Source organism: Haemaphysalis longicornis, unplaced genomic scaffold (assembly GCF_048455015.1).
Source record: "Haemaphysalis longicornis isolate Haplotype H1 unplaced genomic scaffold, Haemaphysalis longicornis Haplotype H1 scaffold_4, whole genome shotgun sequence".
Lineage (NCBI taxonomy): Eukaryota > Metazoa > Arthropoda > Arachnida > Ixodida > Ixodidae > Haemaphysalis > Haemaphysalis longicornis.
Genome location: NW_027526361.1, coordinates 159,458,919 through 159,475,047, shown reverse-complemented (window position 1 = coordinate 159,475,047; position 16,129 = coordinate 159,458,919). Strand labels below are relative to the sequence as shown.

Sequence of the window (16,129 nt, the reverse complement as noted above, 5' to 3'; positions counted from 1 at the left end):
TGGAAGTTCGTCCACAAATACTGATACAAAATGATTATTGAAGTGTTCAGGGCTTTCCCCCATTGATAAGATGTCGCCTTTATTGTTCACTAGTGCTGAATCAGTACGACTTTCTCTAGGATTGACCACAGCCAGAATTTTTTGGGATCGGATTTAAACGAGCCATGAAGACAAAATACAAGTTGGGTTTATTAGAACGACTGCTTAGTCCCGATAACAATGATACCAATATCATCGCAATCTTCCAACAAATAACGGAGATATTAAAGAAAATGTGTGAAGCAGTCGCGACCCCCTAGCCAATTTCCCGCAACTTTTCTATGACGTCACGGAACCTTGTTTGTGCGATTGGCGGCCGCCTAACTGACCTGTCTGGACGACAGATGACTGGACGTCTGTAATGGGGCCTCTAGTTCCATTTGACCGCATCACTTGAATGCTAACGTGCCGCTAACGCACTGAAAATTATGTTTTATTGTTGGCCTGTATGACGTCATTCTTGCTCATAACACGTCACTGTGGCGCAAAATTTGAAAGTTTTAAATACTTCTTGCTTTTTTTTCGTTAAAAAACATCCTTTGTGGCTGTAATCTAGCTGAGTGAGATACTGAATCCTAGTTCTTTCAAATAAAACGAAGTTGTGTTTTCTCTTCATGGCTCCTTTAAGAAGGTTGGGTAGAGTGCAGTTGAAATATTTGTCCTTGGCCTCTTTTATGGAAGTTTCGGATTCCTTTGATATAGTTTTATAACTAAGCCAGTCCTCCGGTGAATTTGTTCGCGTAGCCTTTTTGAATGCACGTTTTTTCCAGTTTAAACATCTTTTTACATCACGTGTGAACCAGGGATCATTAGTTTTAGAGCTGCTGGTTAATTTTGGGACGCAGCATTCTTCTATTTGTTTCAGAGTGTCACGAAATAGGTGCCAGTTTTCATTTGTTGTGCGATTTCCAAAATCAGATTCGAATCTGGGTATAAATTCGTCAAACATTTTATCCATTCTCTCGGTGTCAGCGCATGCAGAGTTCAACAAGTGTTTGACAACCTTAGCACATTCGAGGCGTGGTATGTAAAGGGAACAGTGAACGACCCTGTGATCGCTAATCTTTTCGAGAACGCGGGTGAGGGGATTCCCAGGACGGTTAGTGAAAAGCAGGTCTAAAATATTAACGCCCCGGGTGGGTTCTTCGACTAAATAAAATCAATAAAATTGACAGTTGGGCTAGTTGGTTTTGATTCATCGTAAGTAGCGCTAGAGACGGGACACAGAAGAGGAGACACACACGACGGCGCTAACTCGCAACTGACTTTATTAGGCGAAAACACAAATATACACCCAAAAGAAAGAACACGTGCCCAGGTCAAACCCGAAAATGCAGTTTGATAAACACAAAGGTCACAGGATTACGATTCGAAAAAAAAACACACAAGATTACAGTGCACATATTCAACAACCAACCAGCGAAACATCTAAGTTAATGCATTTGACAAGAACAGAAATTCCTTTTCATGAAGTGCTACCGACGCGTGGCTGATACACTTATCCTCGTGTTTTCTTACATAAAAAGCTTCGATTACCTCGCGTGTCAATTGGTGCCTGTGTCGCCATAACACACTGGTGTTTTCAAAAAGTGGACAGCATTGCGCCTGGGTCTTATCTTTGTGGGTCGCGCAATGGCGAGTGATATGTGCATGAGGGTTGTTTTTGAGCGAACTCCGGTGTTCCATCAGACGAGCATTGATGCATCTGCCTGAGTGGCCGATATAAACGTTGTCACATGATAATGGCAATGAGTACACAATTCCTGTCTTGCACGGGACAAAAGGCGAAAAATGCTTAACATTGCAATATCTGTCAGACTTCTGACCGGACAACCTTCTTTCCACCATGTTACACAACTTACCAAGTTTATTCGGAGCGGAAAAAAGGACTCTAACCCCGAAACCCCCGGCAACATTCTTCAAACCATGTGATAAACGGTGGATATATGGAATCACAGCAGTTTTCATTTTTTCTGCCCCGAGCCCATCTTTTCTAGATTGCGCTGCCGCACCCACTACTTTAATTAACTTCTGGACAGTCTTGTGCATTATGTGCACCGGAAAACCGGAGGCGTCCAGCCTGGACAGTGATGAACAGTGTGAAAAGGTGCATTACCGAGGAAAATGATGAAATGCGGTTTGCGAGTAATTGCGGTGTTCCTATAAGTGGTTTTCTCGAAATTCTGTCTTTTTACTTACAGTCCACCTTTGTAGAGTGGAACGGCGGGTTGCATTTGCAGAAAACTGGAATATGTATAGGTTCCAGGGTGGCTCCCGTCCTCAGCAATATTTTCCTGAGTGCAATTGACAGACATATACAGCAAAACCTGTACGGATTGGCTTTCAAAATAGTGAGATACGTGGATGACTTTCTTGTGTTTGTGGAGAACTGTAATGTTTCGCGCCAAGCCGTTGATGTGCTTAAATTGTTTAAAGAGTACAGTCTTGGACTTAATTTCACGTGTGAGCTTCCGACAAAGGGATGCCTACAATTCCTTGATTTGCGCTTACATTTGAAACCTGGGCATGTCTGCGGGGAGTATTGCCCTAGATCTGCGAAACCACTTCTAAATTTCAGTTCAGGGCACTCCAAATTGGTAAAAAGTGGAATAGCCTTTTCTGTGTTAAGGTCTGCGGTGTTGAAGTCCTGTTTGCATAAAACTGAAAATAGTTTCCAGCGCAAATTACCAGGCTGGACGCCTCCGGTTTTCCGGTGCACATAATGCACAAGACTGTCCAGAAGTTAATTAAAGTAGTGGGTGCGGCAGCGCAATCTAGAAAAGATGGGCTCGGGGCAGAAAAAATGAAAACTGCTGTGATTCCATATATCCACCGTTTATCACATGGGTTGAAGAATGTTGCCGGGCGTTTCGGGGTTAGAGTCCTTTTTAAAGCAAAGCTTTTTACCTCTACCCCCCAAGGGTTCTTTCGCGACCGTTGGTGTCACCAGAAAACTCCAGCGAAAAAATAAAAGAATTCACTGGCACCGCCGGGAATCGAACCTGGAACTAACAGACTAACAAAGCAAGAGCCCGTTGTCTTACCGATTTAGCTACGAGCCCAGGCGAATACAGGGAAGACAGGTGGTGTACTCACCAAGCACATCTACGGGTTTACCCCCTGCGTTCTCGCTGAATGCCACGTGAAAGCGTCAAGCGACCACTCACGCCCGTCTAGCGGCCATGTGCACATCTTGCTCATGTGCTAAGAGTTACAAAAATTAAAGGAAGCCCACACCAAGGCAAGGCAAAGCAAGGCATTTCACTTATAGTACGCCAATGTGCTAAAGCCTGTGACCTCCAATGTTCACGTAAAAAATCACAGCTCCTTTTCGTCCGCCCTTACGCCAAATCAAGGAATACATTCAAATACTCTTTGATGGCCAGGCCATCACTCCAAGCCCCAGCATCGAGATTCTGGGTCAACATCTCGAGGCTAACACCAAGAGTGACGTCTGCTTGCAGCTCCTCAAAAAAAGCATTAATGAAATCACATACATGATCAGGCGAGTTGCCACCATGAAGCGAGGCCTAAAGGAATCCGGTACCTTGCGATTAATTAAAGCTTTTGTCCTCTCGAGAGTCACTTACGTCAACCCCCTGTCTTCTTCTCGACGAGGAGGACATAGAGATGCTTTATATATTGATTAGAAAGGCGGTCGAGCAGGCCATTGGTCTTCTCGTGAGTGCATCCACACAGAGGCTGATTAGCACGGGCCTCCACAACACGGTGGAAGAGCTGATAGAATGCCATATTTCTAACCAGAAGGTCCGACTCAGAACTGCGGTGGGTAACCGCATGCCTCACCAGATTGGCTGGGCAGCCCAGAATGTCACTCGGCTTGACGTACTCCCAGACTCTTGGCGACTAAAACTAAAGATGCTCCCTTTGCTTAGAAATATGAACCCCTAACATGACGAGGGTCACCGAAAAGCACGGGCTTAAGCGCTAAACACCACCCTAGGTGGGGATCATGCAGTTATCTACACAGGCTCCTCCAAACATCGACGGCAGCAATACGCAATCATCGTAGCTACCTCCAAAACCAACCTCCTTGCGTGTACCTCGCTTAGGACCGAAGAAATGACGGCAGCAGAAGAGGCCGCCATCACCTTGGTTCTCACTCAACCAGGGGTTCGGAGGGCTGTCACCGATTCCCAGCAAGCCTACTGGAATTACCAGTCGGGTTGGGTGTCCTGACCTGCACTGCGCGTGCGAAAACACCACTCCCCAAACGGTTCCATTCAGCTCATCTGGACACCCCCTCACGCTTCAACGGAGGGCAACGAATACGCCCGCCCAATAAGCCTGCGCTTTTACCTCCCGTGCTATGGAGCTGCACGAGGACAGTCACACTCTTGTCACGTTCAGGCAGATAACCCAGCATTATCGCCTTCTGAGACAGACCGTACCTTCACCTTACCCTGATTTTTCCAGAGAACAAAAAACTACCCTACGGCTCATACAATCCTGGCTCCTTCCCACAGCCTACGCGTCTTCACTTAATGCGTCCGAATCGCTACGACGCTGAATGTAAATTTTGCTCAGAAGTAGGAACACTCCGCCCAGTAATCGGGGTGTGCGACTTTAGCCCTGAGCACCCTCCTCTCTTTCCGTCAACTACTCAACAAGAGCAACGGGAGATGCTGCTCTCCAAGCCCTTTCTACCTACCCAGCTTCAGCGGGTGGACAGAACACAGGCCGCGCGGACTGCATATGGGCCCCACAGAAGAAGGAATCACTCCCCAGGGCTGCACTCTGGGCCGTTCAGAAATTTGAACAGAAGTATTTCTTCCTCCTGCTCCTCCTCCTTCTCTGCCGCAAATCTCGTCGCCTCCATCCGCGGCGCAGACACGGTGAAGTCAGATCGTCTAACACGAGGTTTGAGCTTACTTTAATTTTATAAAAACGTTTTCACTCTACAACTCAACCAAACATCGTTCATGCATCATGCATTGATTTAACCTTACCAAGAATATCTCTTTGAAGTAATAAATGGCGTGGTTAAGTGCAGTTCACTTCTCTCTGGTTTTACTATTTGTAGAGCGATGTGACTGAATTTAAGTGACGTCGCATGGGTAATCGTTATGGGTGCCGTTTAGAGCTTTGCTTTCCAACCACATTCACGGGGTGGATTGGCGTGATTTTTTTTTTCGAATCGTATTCCTGTGACCTTTGTGTTTATCAAACTGCATTTTCGGGTTTGACCTGGGCACGTGTTCTTTCTTTTGGGTATATATTTGTGTTTTCGCCTAATAAAGTCAGTTGCGAGTTAGCGCCGTCGTGTGTGTCTCCTCTTCTGTGTCCCGTCTCTCAGCGGTACTTACGATGAATTCTGCGACTAACTGGGTCAAATGGTGTACATGTGCCAAATGAAGAAAACGCAAGCAATCGGGGCGATAGGAACTGTTATGGGAACGGATGAGGCCGACCATTCGATGCCGGGATAGATAAAGTCGCCACGTAAAATCAGTACAGCATTTGGATAGTGTTCAGATATATACTAGAGGGAATCATTTAACAAGTCTATAAACTCAGGACCGCTGTCGGGTGGACGGTAGCACGCGCCAATAACTAACGTGATATGGACTGACCGCGCAGTAACCCAAATAATTTCCAGGGGTGTTTCATAAACGATAGCCGACGGTTGGAATTCTTTTTTAACTACTATAATAACTCCTCCTCCTCTAGATACTGCTCTGTCCTTGTGAAAAACGGCAAACTGTGTAGGAAAGTTAAGTTCACTGTTTGAAATTTCGTCGCAGAGCCACGTTTCCGAACAAATGATTATGTCAGCCGAACACGTGTAGATAAATGCTTTTAGGTTATTGAGCTTGCTGGAGATGCTTCGAAAATTGGCTAAAAGCACTGATAAATCAGATCTGGCGGTTGATTTTCGATTAAGTGAAACCGTTTCTGAATCTGCAGAAGTAGGTTGTAATGTGGGCACGTGTACAATAGCGCCTTGTGGGTCTGTTACATCCGTTGAGAAATTGCGGTTAGTGGTTACCTCGACAATACTGACGGTGCCTGAGTCATATCGAAACATGCGATCCCAAATGTAAAGGTAGTTGAAGCGCAGCAAAAAGCGTTCGTTTCCTTTACGGTTTTCTTTAGCAAAGTCCCTGAATTTTTTGCGCGCTATTTGCAGTTTAGGCGAGAAATCTTCATCTATCCAAACTTTCGGGTACTCGAGGTTCTTCAGTTTGGGGGCATTGTGCAAAATGTCGGATTTGGACTTGAAGTTAAGAAACTTAACAATAATGGGTCTATCAAAGTCGGACGTCGCTTACCTAACCGATGAGCGCGTTCAATATCGCCAGTTTGTACTTTAAGGTATGTGGAAAAGAACTCATTCACTATGTTTTGTGAATCCTCATAACCCTCCTTTTCGGTATCAGGAAGACCTCTGACTATAAGGTTGTTTGTTCTCATTCTGTTATTTATGTCGTCCACTACGTCAGTCAGTTCTTCGTTTACCTTGGTTATGCTCGATTTGACTTCACGGACGGAGACACCCACGCCCTCGAACTGAGTCTCAATCTGCGTTATTTTTTTGAGGTCACCCTCAATTACAAGAATTCGTGAGGTAATACTATGAATGTCATTGTTTAATTCTGCCAGGGCAGCCGTTGTTTCACCGTGAAATTCCCTCATTAGAGCTAAAACTTCATCAACCTTAGGACGGGGGTTTGCTTCTACATCGCCTACGCAAAGGAGCAGTAGCGCAAAGCACGTGCTTAAAAGCAAGAACGAAGGTCTCAGGCATACACTGCGCAATAGGATTGCCGCAGCAGAAAAGCGAGCACTGATGGGGCTTGTGGGCCCTCGGCAAGGGACAAATCTACCAATCCGCGCACGGTACGTCGACAAGTCTACACCCATGACACTTCTTTGGACACAGAAACAAAAAACGTCTGAAAGTGGGGATCAGCGGCCAAAAATAGGCTCGTGACACAGGTCAAGAAAAGGGGCAAGCGACATGCCTACCTAGAACATCAAAAAGTCGACTTAGCCATGGCAGCCAACAGCCGCGAATCCCAAGGAACAGGTGCCGGCAGTTTCTTTTTGAAGATTCCGGTGGCGCTGATATCGGTGTGACGTCAGGGGGTGGGGTGAATGACGCCCTTCTTGGACGATGACGGGGACAGTGCCAATCTGTGGTGACAGCGGGTGGCCAGGCAGGAATAGGCGGCACGAGGCAAGGGTTCCTAGAACATCAAAAAGTCGACTTAACCATGGCAGCCAACAGCCGCGAAATCTTTATTATTCTTCAGTGAGTAACGCTTGCCGTCGTCTCTTTCCAAGACAAGGCTTGTCTCGCATCGAGTCGGCTTGTGCCGCTTTTACGGTTTTGCCATTTTTTCACTTTACTCAAATGGGAGAGTTCGGAGAAGAGGCCCTGCATCGCCCCTATTTCTGTCACCGGTTTTTAGGCTGCTTCAGGTGTGCATTGGACTTGAATTGCAAGGCAGTAGGACTTGCAAAGTTTGAAGATATGTCGATGATTTCTTAATTTTTATTGACTTTTGATAGGGAGGGGGGAAGGAACTCTATGTATCGCGATTTTCTCGGTAGGTTACTAAATACACAATGATTATGAAAAGTCACGCAAGCCTAAGTGATAGTGGTTACATAGAACATTGGAAATGCATCGGAGTTAACTTTAATCTCTGGTCTAACGTACTTTGAATCCCCGCAGCCTTATCACCAGCGTTGCGATTCCCCCAGCGTAAAGCATCCACAGCCTTTCCCGTTGAGTATACCGACAAAAGAACTTTCCTTTATAGCTTCCGGACGGAAAAGTGACCTCACGCGCACGCAAATATACTTGCAAGACTCGCAGGCAGCTCCAAGAAGCCTTGCGTGTTGGTTCAACACGCGCATTCTAATCACCCCGCAAAACGGCCGCTTCCTCCTGACGCGCTGTTCTCTCGCAAAGGGGCTTAACGAGCGCCAAAGCTCGTTGGCGGCCGCTGCAGTTGTACCCGGGTGGGGTGTGGCCCCGCTCTGAAGGGAGTTCGGCCTTATCTCACTCGGGAGTGAGGCCAGGGCCAGAAGCTTCTGCCACCAGAACCACAGCCTGTCTCGGCCGAGGCCAGTGATCAAACGGCATGGCGTTTTCATTTTCACCGTTCATCTTTTTTACGTCCTTTCTCAGCGGCCTTAGGTTGGCATAGAAATGTGAAATATACGTGTTGAACAACACCTCTTCTCTCGCTCGCAGATCGTGGCCATCCTTTGCGGTGCGATCCACGCCGCCCACAGCGGCTACATCGTGTACACCCAGTACATCAAGGACTGACGTCGCCGAGCACAAATAAACAGCCCTCTGGTCGCGCCGCCCGACGGAGGAGACTTCCAAGATGTCGCCTCTCATTGCGATGCTTCACCGCACGGGCGGGCCCGAACGCGTATTCTTCATGACAGTTATTCCCCCCGCCAACGATCCCAAGCGGTGGCCACTTTAAGTAATCGCAGTGCTGATATAAAATAAGCCGATCCAGATGAAACCGATATGTTCCCACTCGCGCTGTTTTGCAGTGAAGTGGGTTCTTCTCAATAACTATCAAAGAGCACTCACGTCAGTGCGTCCGTGAATCGTGTTACAACCTCAGTGAAGATTGCACTGCATAGCGGCACTTGGACATCTTTCTTCATTTTTTCTAATTACGCTTTCGGTGCCCATGCCACGTTTCTTTTCAATCAACATTCAGTATAATTGTTTTCTTACTAACAGTTGTTTTTACTAACAGTACAGTTATTACAGTTACTAAAAGTACAGTACAGCTCTTACTAACAGTACAGTTGTTTTCTTAATAACCGCTTTCAATTTGTTACCGTTAATCCTTTCGACTCATCTTTGTCACCAGTTCTTTCGGGAGTTCTACAGGGGTCGGTCCTTGGTCCGCTCCTTTTCCTAATTTATATTAATGACCACCCATCTCGCGTGCATTCTTCCGTTATCCTCTTCGCTGATGAATGTGTCATTTATCCTGAAATAAGAAACTTTAACGACTCTCTAGCACTTCAGTCAGACCTAAACGCTGTATCTCCGTGGTGCAGCGAATGTGTGATGACTTTGAACATTAACAAATGCAAAGTAATGCATGTATCACGCACCAATGCACATTCCTCAACCTATACCCTACGAAAACATACTCTTGACGTCGTAAGCTCTTACAAGCGCCTAGGTGTCTATATTTCAAATAATCTTTCTGGGGATCCACATGTACGCATGTATCAAACAATGCAAATTGCTTATTAGGATACTTGAAGCGTAACTATTCGTCAAGCTCTTCTAGCCTCAAGCTACAACTCTATAAAACGCTCATTCGCTTAAAGCTAGAGTACGTGGCCTCAATATTGGACCAAGCCTACGAATATCTAGTTACAAGGGTAGAGGCAATCCTGAACCGCTCCGCTCGTTTCATACTGTCTGACTATCATGGCACTGCTAGTGTGTCTTTTACGAAATCAACATTGCTTCTGCCTAACCTGTCTTTGCTCCGAAAGATCCTTCGATTATCTTTGTTTCACAAAATTTATTTCCACGCCCATCTTCACGATTTTCTTTTCTCAGCCCCATCTTACATATCACGCCGTGTCGATCATCTCTACAAAGTTGCGCCGTTACCCTGCAAAACAAACCCATTTTATCATTCATTTTTGCCCCGCATGGTGATTGAATGGAATTGCCTTCCCGAACCGCTAGTGTCAATACATGATAACAAGTTATTCAAAGCTGCCCTACTGGCGCATTTTTCTGATTTTTCATGGGTCTGGATTTCATGTTTAAAACGGTGAATATTTTCTTGATTGTTTTGGACATGGTCTTATGTCCGCATCATATGCTGCATTACTTGTGTATTGCAAAATTTTTCCCCACTCCCCTTTATAATGTCCTCAGTGACTTTTAGGATATTTGAAAATAAATAAGTAAATAAATAAATAAATAAATGGTAGCGATCAAACTGAACTTACGGTTATATCTTAGGATGGAGATTCCGGTGCATGTTGAAGATTACCAGGTGTTTGACCTTATTCTGTGATCCTTCGCTACAATCAATCAATAAATCAAAAAATCAATCAATCAATCAATCAATCAGTCAGTCAGTCAGTCAGTCGGTCAGTCAGTCAGTCAGTCAGTCAGTCAGTCAGTCAGTCAGTCAGTCAGTCAGTCAGTCAGTCAGTCAGTCAGTCAGTCAGTCAGTCAGTCAGTCAGTCAGTCCAATCCATTTCATTTCACTTTATTTATTATACCCTGAAATCACGGACGCATTACATAAGAAGGGCAGGGGGTCAGATAATAAGGTTTTCAGGAACAGCATTGAACGGATCACACAAAAGAAAACAAGAATGAAGCCTTCAGAGCAGAAAAAATACAACCAAGGACCATATTGAACTGCAAACTACCCCAAAAACGTACAAAAGTGACGCTGAAGTCAAGCGAAAAGAACTCTGGCACAAAAATTGGTTGACGCGTCAGTACTATCATCAAGTGAGCACATATATTATGTGATTATCATTTCAAGCTTATCTCTAAAGTATTTATTTTCGGTGCATACGGCGATGTCGGCGGCAAAGGCGTTCTATAGAATTGTGGCATTAAGAAAAAAACATGACATGAATGCTGTCGTTCCGCCGGTTATCGGGACTATTGGGCAACTGTGGGTTAAGCGGTGTGATATTCGGTGAGGCGGCCTAAGTCACGTGTGTGTGCCCCATTGTGAAGGAGGCTTAGGCTAGCAAGGACGCCTCTTGATTCAAGGGTCGGGTGAAAGAGGGGCATGTTTGAGGGCGGTGACGCTTACATGGTTTGAGCTGACTAAGAGGTGATGAAGCCTCCGGCGCGGTTTTGAATGGTTTTGATTTCTACAGTAATAGGTATGCTTGTCCTGGATGCCATATGACTGATGCGTATTCCAGTTTTGGCCTTACAAATGTCAGATTGGCTAGACGTTTTTTTCTGAGAAAGAAGTTCTCGATTACTGCGAAAATACTCGAGAGTACGAGGGGCTTCCAAGCAAATGGTGTCGATATGCGTTGCCCAAGATAGCGATGATGTCATGTGCACCCCGAGGTATTTGTATGATGTGAGTGAGCTGATCTGAGTTGACTGAGCTCACCTGACGCACCGAGACAGGGCATGTTTCAGAAAAGTATGAGAGGGATTTGCATTTATGTTAAGCTCATGAGCACGTTCTATTTGTCACACCAAAATGAAATGCTGTCTAAGTCAGATGGCAGGTTAGCAAGATCGGTGGCACAAATGGTTGGGTACAATAAACAGTCATCTCCAAACAGTCTTAGTTTTCTTGCAATGGTAATGGGCGAATAATTTATATGTACTAAAAAGAGTAGAGGCGATAGGCTTGCACCCTACGGAACACCGGATATTACGCTGGCTAGACAGGACTTTTTCTGAAATGCTGGCCGAGGTGTATTGTGTGCGTCTTTTTAGGAATCGTTCCACCTATCATATTAGGTTAGTCCTAAACAGCGCTTAACAAAACAACGACAAGTAAGAGGGGACACAAGACTTGTGTCCCTCTTCCTTGTCGTTGTGTTAAGCGCTGTTTAGGATGGACGGATACCAACTAGCCCTGCTGTCGATTCTGATATAAGGTTACAAGGAATGCTTAGTGACGATAGCTTTGGGGGTAGATCCTCTCTAAAAATATAGGAAAATCGCGTCAACACGATGGCTACGGTTTATTTCCTCAAGTATTTATGAATTCGGGAAGCTGGGTATTACACAATGACCGTTTACGAAAGCCTTGTTGGTGCGGATAAAAAAAATTGATTGATTCAAGATAAGCCATTAAGCTTGAAGTTGTGTATTCGAGTAGTTTAAAAGAAAGAATCACTGGGTATATCTGGTTGTAGTTGGATACCAGCGAGTGAATTCTGGCTTTAAATATTGGCACTATCTGAGCAACCTTCCAATCGTCTGGTAGGCAGCCTGATGGAAATGACTGGGTAAGCTAGAATCAGGCTAGAGTAATTCTCGGTGTTTTTATGATTTTACTGTAAATGTGGTCACACAATGATGATACACTAATGATGATGATAGTCAAACATGGTTAAAAATATCCAACCTGATCTTTTGGATCAGGTTGGATATTCATTTAGGGCGAATCTGGATATCATGAAAAAATGCTGGATGATAAGGAGCGCAGTAACGTGATGGTGTCGGAATTACATGTAAACACGAGGCGAACGAGTTAAGAACTTTTGCGCATTGGTTGCTTTCAATCAGGACCCCTTCAGGGTTTGTCAGTTCAAGTTGCTATGACCTGGACTTGGGAGAAAGCATTTTCCAAAATTTGCGAGGATTTGTTTTAAAATTGCTAGTAAATCGGAGAAAAGAATGTTTCCTGTGCTTCATTAATTGCTTTACTGTGTTGTTTAGCGCACCTGTGGTATGCTTTTCCATGCGGCCGGCATGTTACTTCGATTCCCTAGTCTGGTAATACGTTTTCTTTTTGTTAAGAATTGCTTTGCGATGTCTATAGAACCACTGATTGTTTGAGTATGATGTCACGGTTAACGGTGGAGTGTATTTGTATAAGTAGTTAAAGTTTGCAAAGTTTCCAGTTCGCTGTTACGGTGCGGGTTAAATGCGAGTCTTTGAAATATTCGTAAAAGGGAGAAATTTCATCATTGATGGCTCCATAGTTCCTTCTTTTGAAATCAGTTGTAACTTTTATTACTGTTAGTTTCTTTCCTAGACGTAGATACAGTCGAACACGGATATATCGAACTCCAAGGGGATCGCGAAATAGTTCGATATATGAAAAATTTGATATAGAAAATATGGGCTCTGAGACCTCACCTATGGCGGACGATCACTCACCGATCGTCGCATTCAAGAATGAAAACTAATTCCGCACTCACGACGCAACAGGACGCTTTAATTCTGTGAAAAAAAAATCGCTGATCTTGGCCTGCTTCTTCGTCCTGGAAATGAAATTAAAGAAGCTGGTCTCGATCTTTCCGAGGCTGCACAACTAGAAAATTCCAGCAGTACGCTGGGCCTTCGCACACCATGCACAACACGCACGCAAAAGAAGAACAGCGCGCACGTACCACAATAACTTTGAAGGTAACAATTCCAAGGCTCTCTGAACGGACTCCAACAAAGCGCTCGCGATGGTCGTCTCCAAGAGAAACTGTGATCTCCAAAAGGTGCGGGACAACTCGCCAAACAGCAGCAACAGCAGCAAAATGCAAAAGAATGAGGAGGCCGTCAGCGCCTTCGTTCCCTCTTCCCTTTCCCGAGACGACATCGGGGAAAGACAGACCCAGAGAGACAGAAAAAAAAAATTCTTTTTCGGCAAGCCGGGGAACGTACGCAGCCGAAAAAAAAAGAACGTGCGCAGTCGGGGCATCCTTACCTCACACTGTCACATTTTCCGAGCGTTCGGGCTTGTGTGCCTAGAAAGATGTAGCATACCGGGCTCCGTTCGCTAACGCTACGGCGGCCGGTAGCGGGACCCGACTGGGCAAGCGCAAATTCGTTCCGGTAGGGGGGATTAGTTCCGCGAGCCAGTCTTCGCCAAGCCCGCGCATTCCTCCACATCCTCCTCAACCTCACTCGGGGGTGCAGCGACCGCCGAAGAGCACCTTCCAGCTCGCGCGGCGTTCGATATACCCAATGTCGGGAAAAATACGGTTCGATATTAACGTACGAATTCCTATACTTTTACACAGAATTTTCAAGGGGATAATTTGAGTTCGATATAGACAATAATTCGATATACCCGTGTTCGAAATATCCGTGTTCGACTGTATATGCAAATATGTAAAAGGCTATGGTCCCTGAAGCCAGGAAATGACGTCACGCTTAAAACGTCATCGGGCTACGTAAACAGCAAGTCGAGCTTACTATAACCGCTAGTCGAACAGGTTGCTTTATGCAGGTTGCAATCAAGTAATAAATTGTCGAATTGGTTTGTCTCGTTAGGTGGATGTCTGTCGTGAACTGACAGCTGAGTCTAAATATTATGCAGAAAACTGAAGTCACCAAAGAGACAGGCGTTGGGAAAAACTTTTGTAATTCAAGTTAGTGATTGGGTCGCAAAAGACTCGTCGCTGTAGGGCGGTCCGCAACGGATGCTGATAATAATTTTTACTGGCTGAGGATGGATTTGTACCCAGGTAAGTTCAATTGTGTCGTCGTGGCGTATGAGTGACGAAACAATGGTGTTTTTAATAGCAATATGAATGCCACTTCCTCTGCGGCCGATTCGATCACCGCGGTACAGGGTGAAGTTGTGATTCAGCGGAAATATTCCGCGGTCGTGAATGTCAACACGTGTTCACGTTTCGGTTAGGAGGCCGATGACACTATTGGCAGTATTGGTGTCGTTTGCAAAACTGGGTAGGGTGCCGTGCTTTGGGATTTGGGGCATTCTAGTACGGCGTCGAAGAGGGCGTCGTAAAAGCAGCAGTTTTTGACAGCATGCTACCTGTCAAGCCGAAGGCCGGATAAACTTGGAAAGCTTAGAATGAGCAAGACTTGTGGCAGCAAAATCCTCGCTTATTGTAAAATTTGTCCGTCATTTGAGGGTCGCAAAAAGTGTACTTCCTTTGTCATAAAGTTCGTGAATTTGGCGATTATTGGTTAATGTTTTTCAGGGGAAGGTGTTCTGATGTGGTTCGATACAGTAGGGAAGATTTTAGAATGATGGTTTGTCCGTTGAAAATGCCGAAACCTTATCTTCCGAATTTTCCACGTTCCTTTGCCCGTATCATGAACGCCAAACAAAAGTGAATTATTTTGTTATTAGGCTCATTTTTCGATTTTCCCGTGGCTGCTAGAGGGTGCTCATCAAGCTCATCAAGCTGTCACTAGTGCTCATCAAGCTTCCCCGGAAATACGTCATCGCTGCCATCCGGAAGCAACCACTGACGCTCCGAGATACCACGGCTTTCGTGTAATTAGAATATGACGCAGCGGCTACTGAATGCATGCAGCTCACGTAAAATTTCTTTGAAAGCACACATGAGATCAGGATAACTTGTTCTGTTTTACAGCGGAGCCATATTACGCAACAATCTTATACATGTTTTTTACTACCTCGCATAAAGACGCCTTGCGGCACAGCCAACTTTATCCACGTCCTTTTAAAGCGCCAGCCGTCAAACAAAGCTAGGCGTTCGTTGCTTAGCGTTTCTTTTTTGTTTGCATGCGCGCTTAAGCGGCTCCAGAGGCTTCAAATGCGTTTGGATGCGAAGCATTCCAAAACACGCGCTTTAAACCGGCAGTAGCAGCAGCAATGCACGGTGGAGGAGACTATTCACGTCTATTTGTAAGCGTAAGTAGAATTTATAAGCGTAAGGTGATCGCAAAGCGAATTTCGAGAACTCGGGCCGAAAGAAAGGTGCCCCATATAAAACGTGATTTAAAGGAGCCATGAACAGAAAACAATAGTTTGTTTTATTCGAAAGATTAGGTGTTTCATAGTACCCCAAGCGCTTTCCCGGAAGCAAATGATGCTTTATTCACTGAGAAATGAGGCAAGTTAAGCCAAAATTTTAAATCTACCGCTAAAATTGCACATTTGGTGACGTGAACAATGGCGTCATACGAGCCGGTCCATGAAACAGATACTTAGTATGTCGACTCCATATAGCACCCACACGCGGGCAACTTGTGCCAAAACCGAGACGGCGGCCATTTTAAAAATACTATTAAAACCTAGTGCACCCGCAGCCCTAGTCATAGAATCACCTGATCCGGAGAACAAAACTCTCGCCGAGGAGCTAGGGTTTGCATTTAACAACCTCACACCACTTGAACGCTCAATGCTTCTAAGTGCACGAGCGGCAGGAGTTGTTGGATACGCGGTGGACGGGAAAGCGACCATTCCGCGATAGCCACAACAGACGAACGCCCTGCCGTCGGCACCGCTGCCTCGTCAGCCCCGTCGCGACGGACGAATACAGACTGGTACGTATGTGCCGTATTTTTATTACGGTTAATATAGTTCAATTTCAGTAGCAGTATCGCTTGTGCCATTTGGCCGGTGTCGTGTATGGAAAGCCGTTCGCGCGAGCTCTCTGCTCCGAGCAGAAAGGTACG

At 45.4% G+C, this 16,129-nt stretch overlaps 1 protein-coding gene across 1 annotated transcript in view; it reads left to right on the top strand.

The window, feature by feature from the left end:
* Window positions 1-8,453, top strand: part of LOC144180642 (uncharacterized) — a 54,608-nt gene extending 46,155 nt beyond the window's left edge. The window contains exon 5 of the mRNA XM_077708950.1: window positions 8,267-8,453. Within this exon, the coding sequence (XP_077565076.1) occupies window positions 8,267-8,344 (78 nt within the window). The 3' untranslated portion in view covers window positions 8,345-8,453. The remainder of the gene's footprint in view (window positions 1-8,266) is intronic.
* Window positions 8,454-16,129: the final 7,676 nt, after the last annotated feature.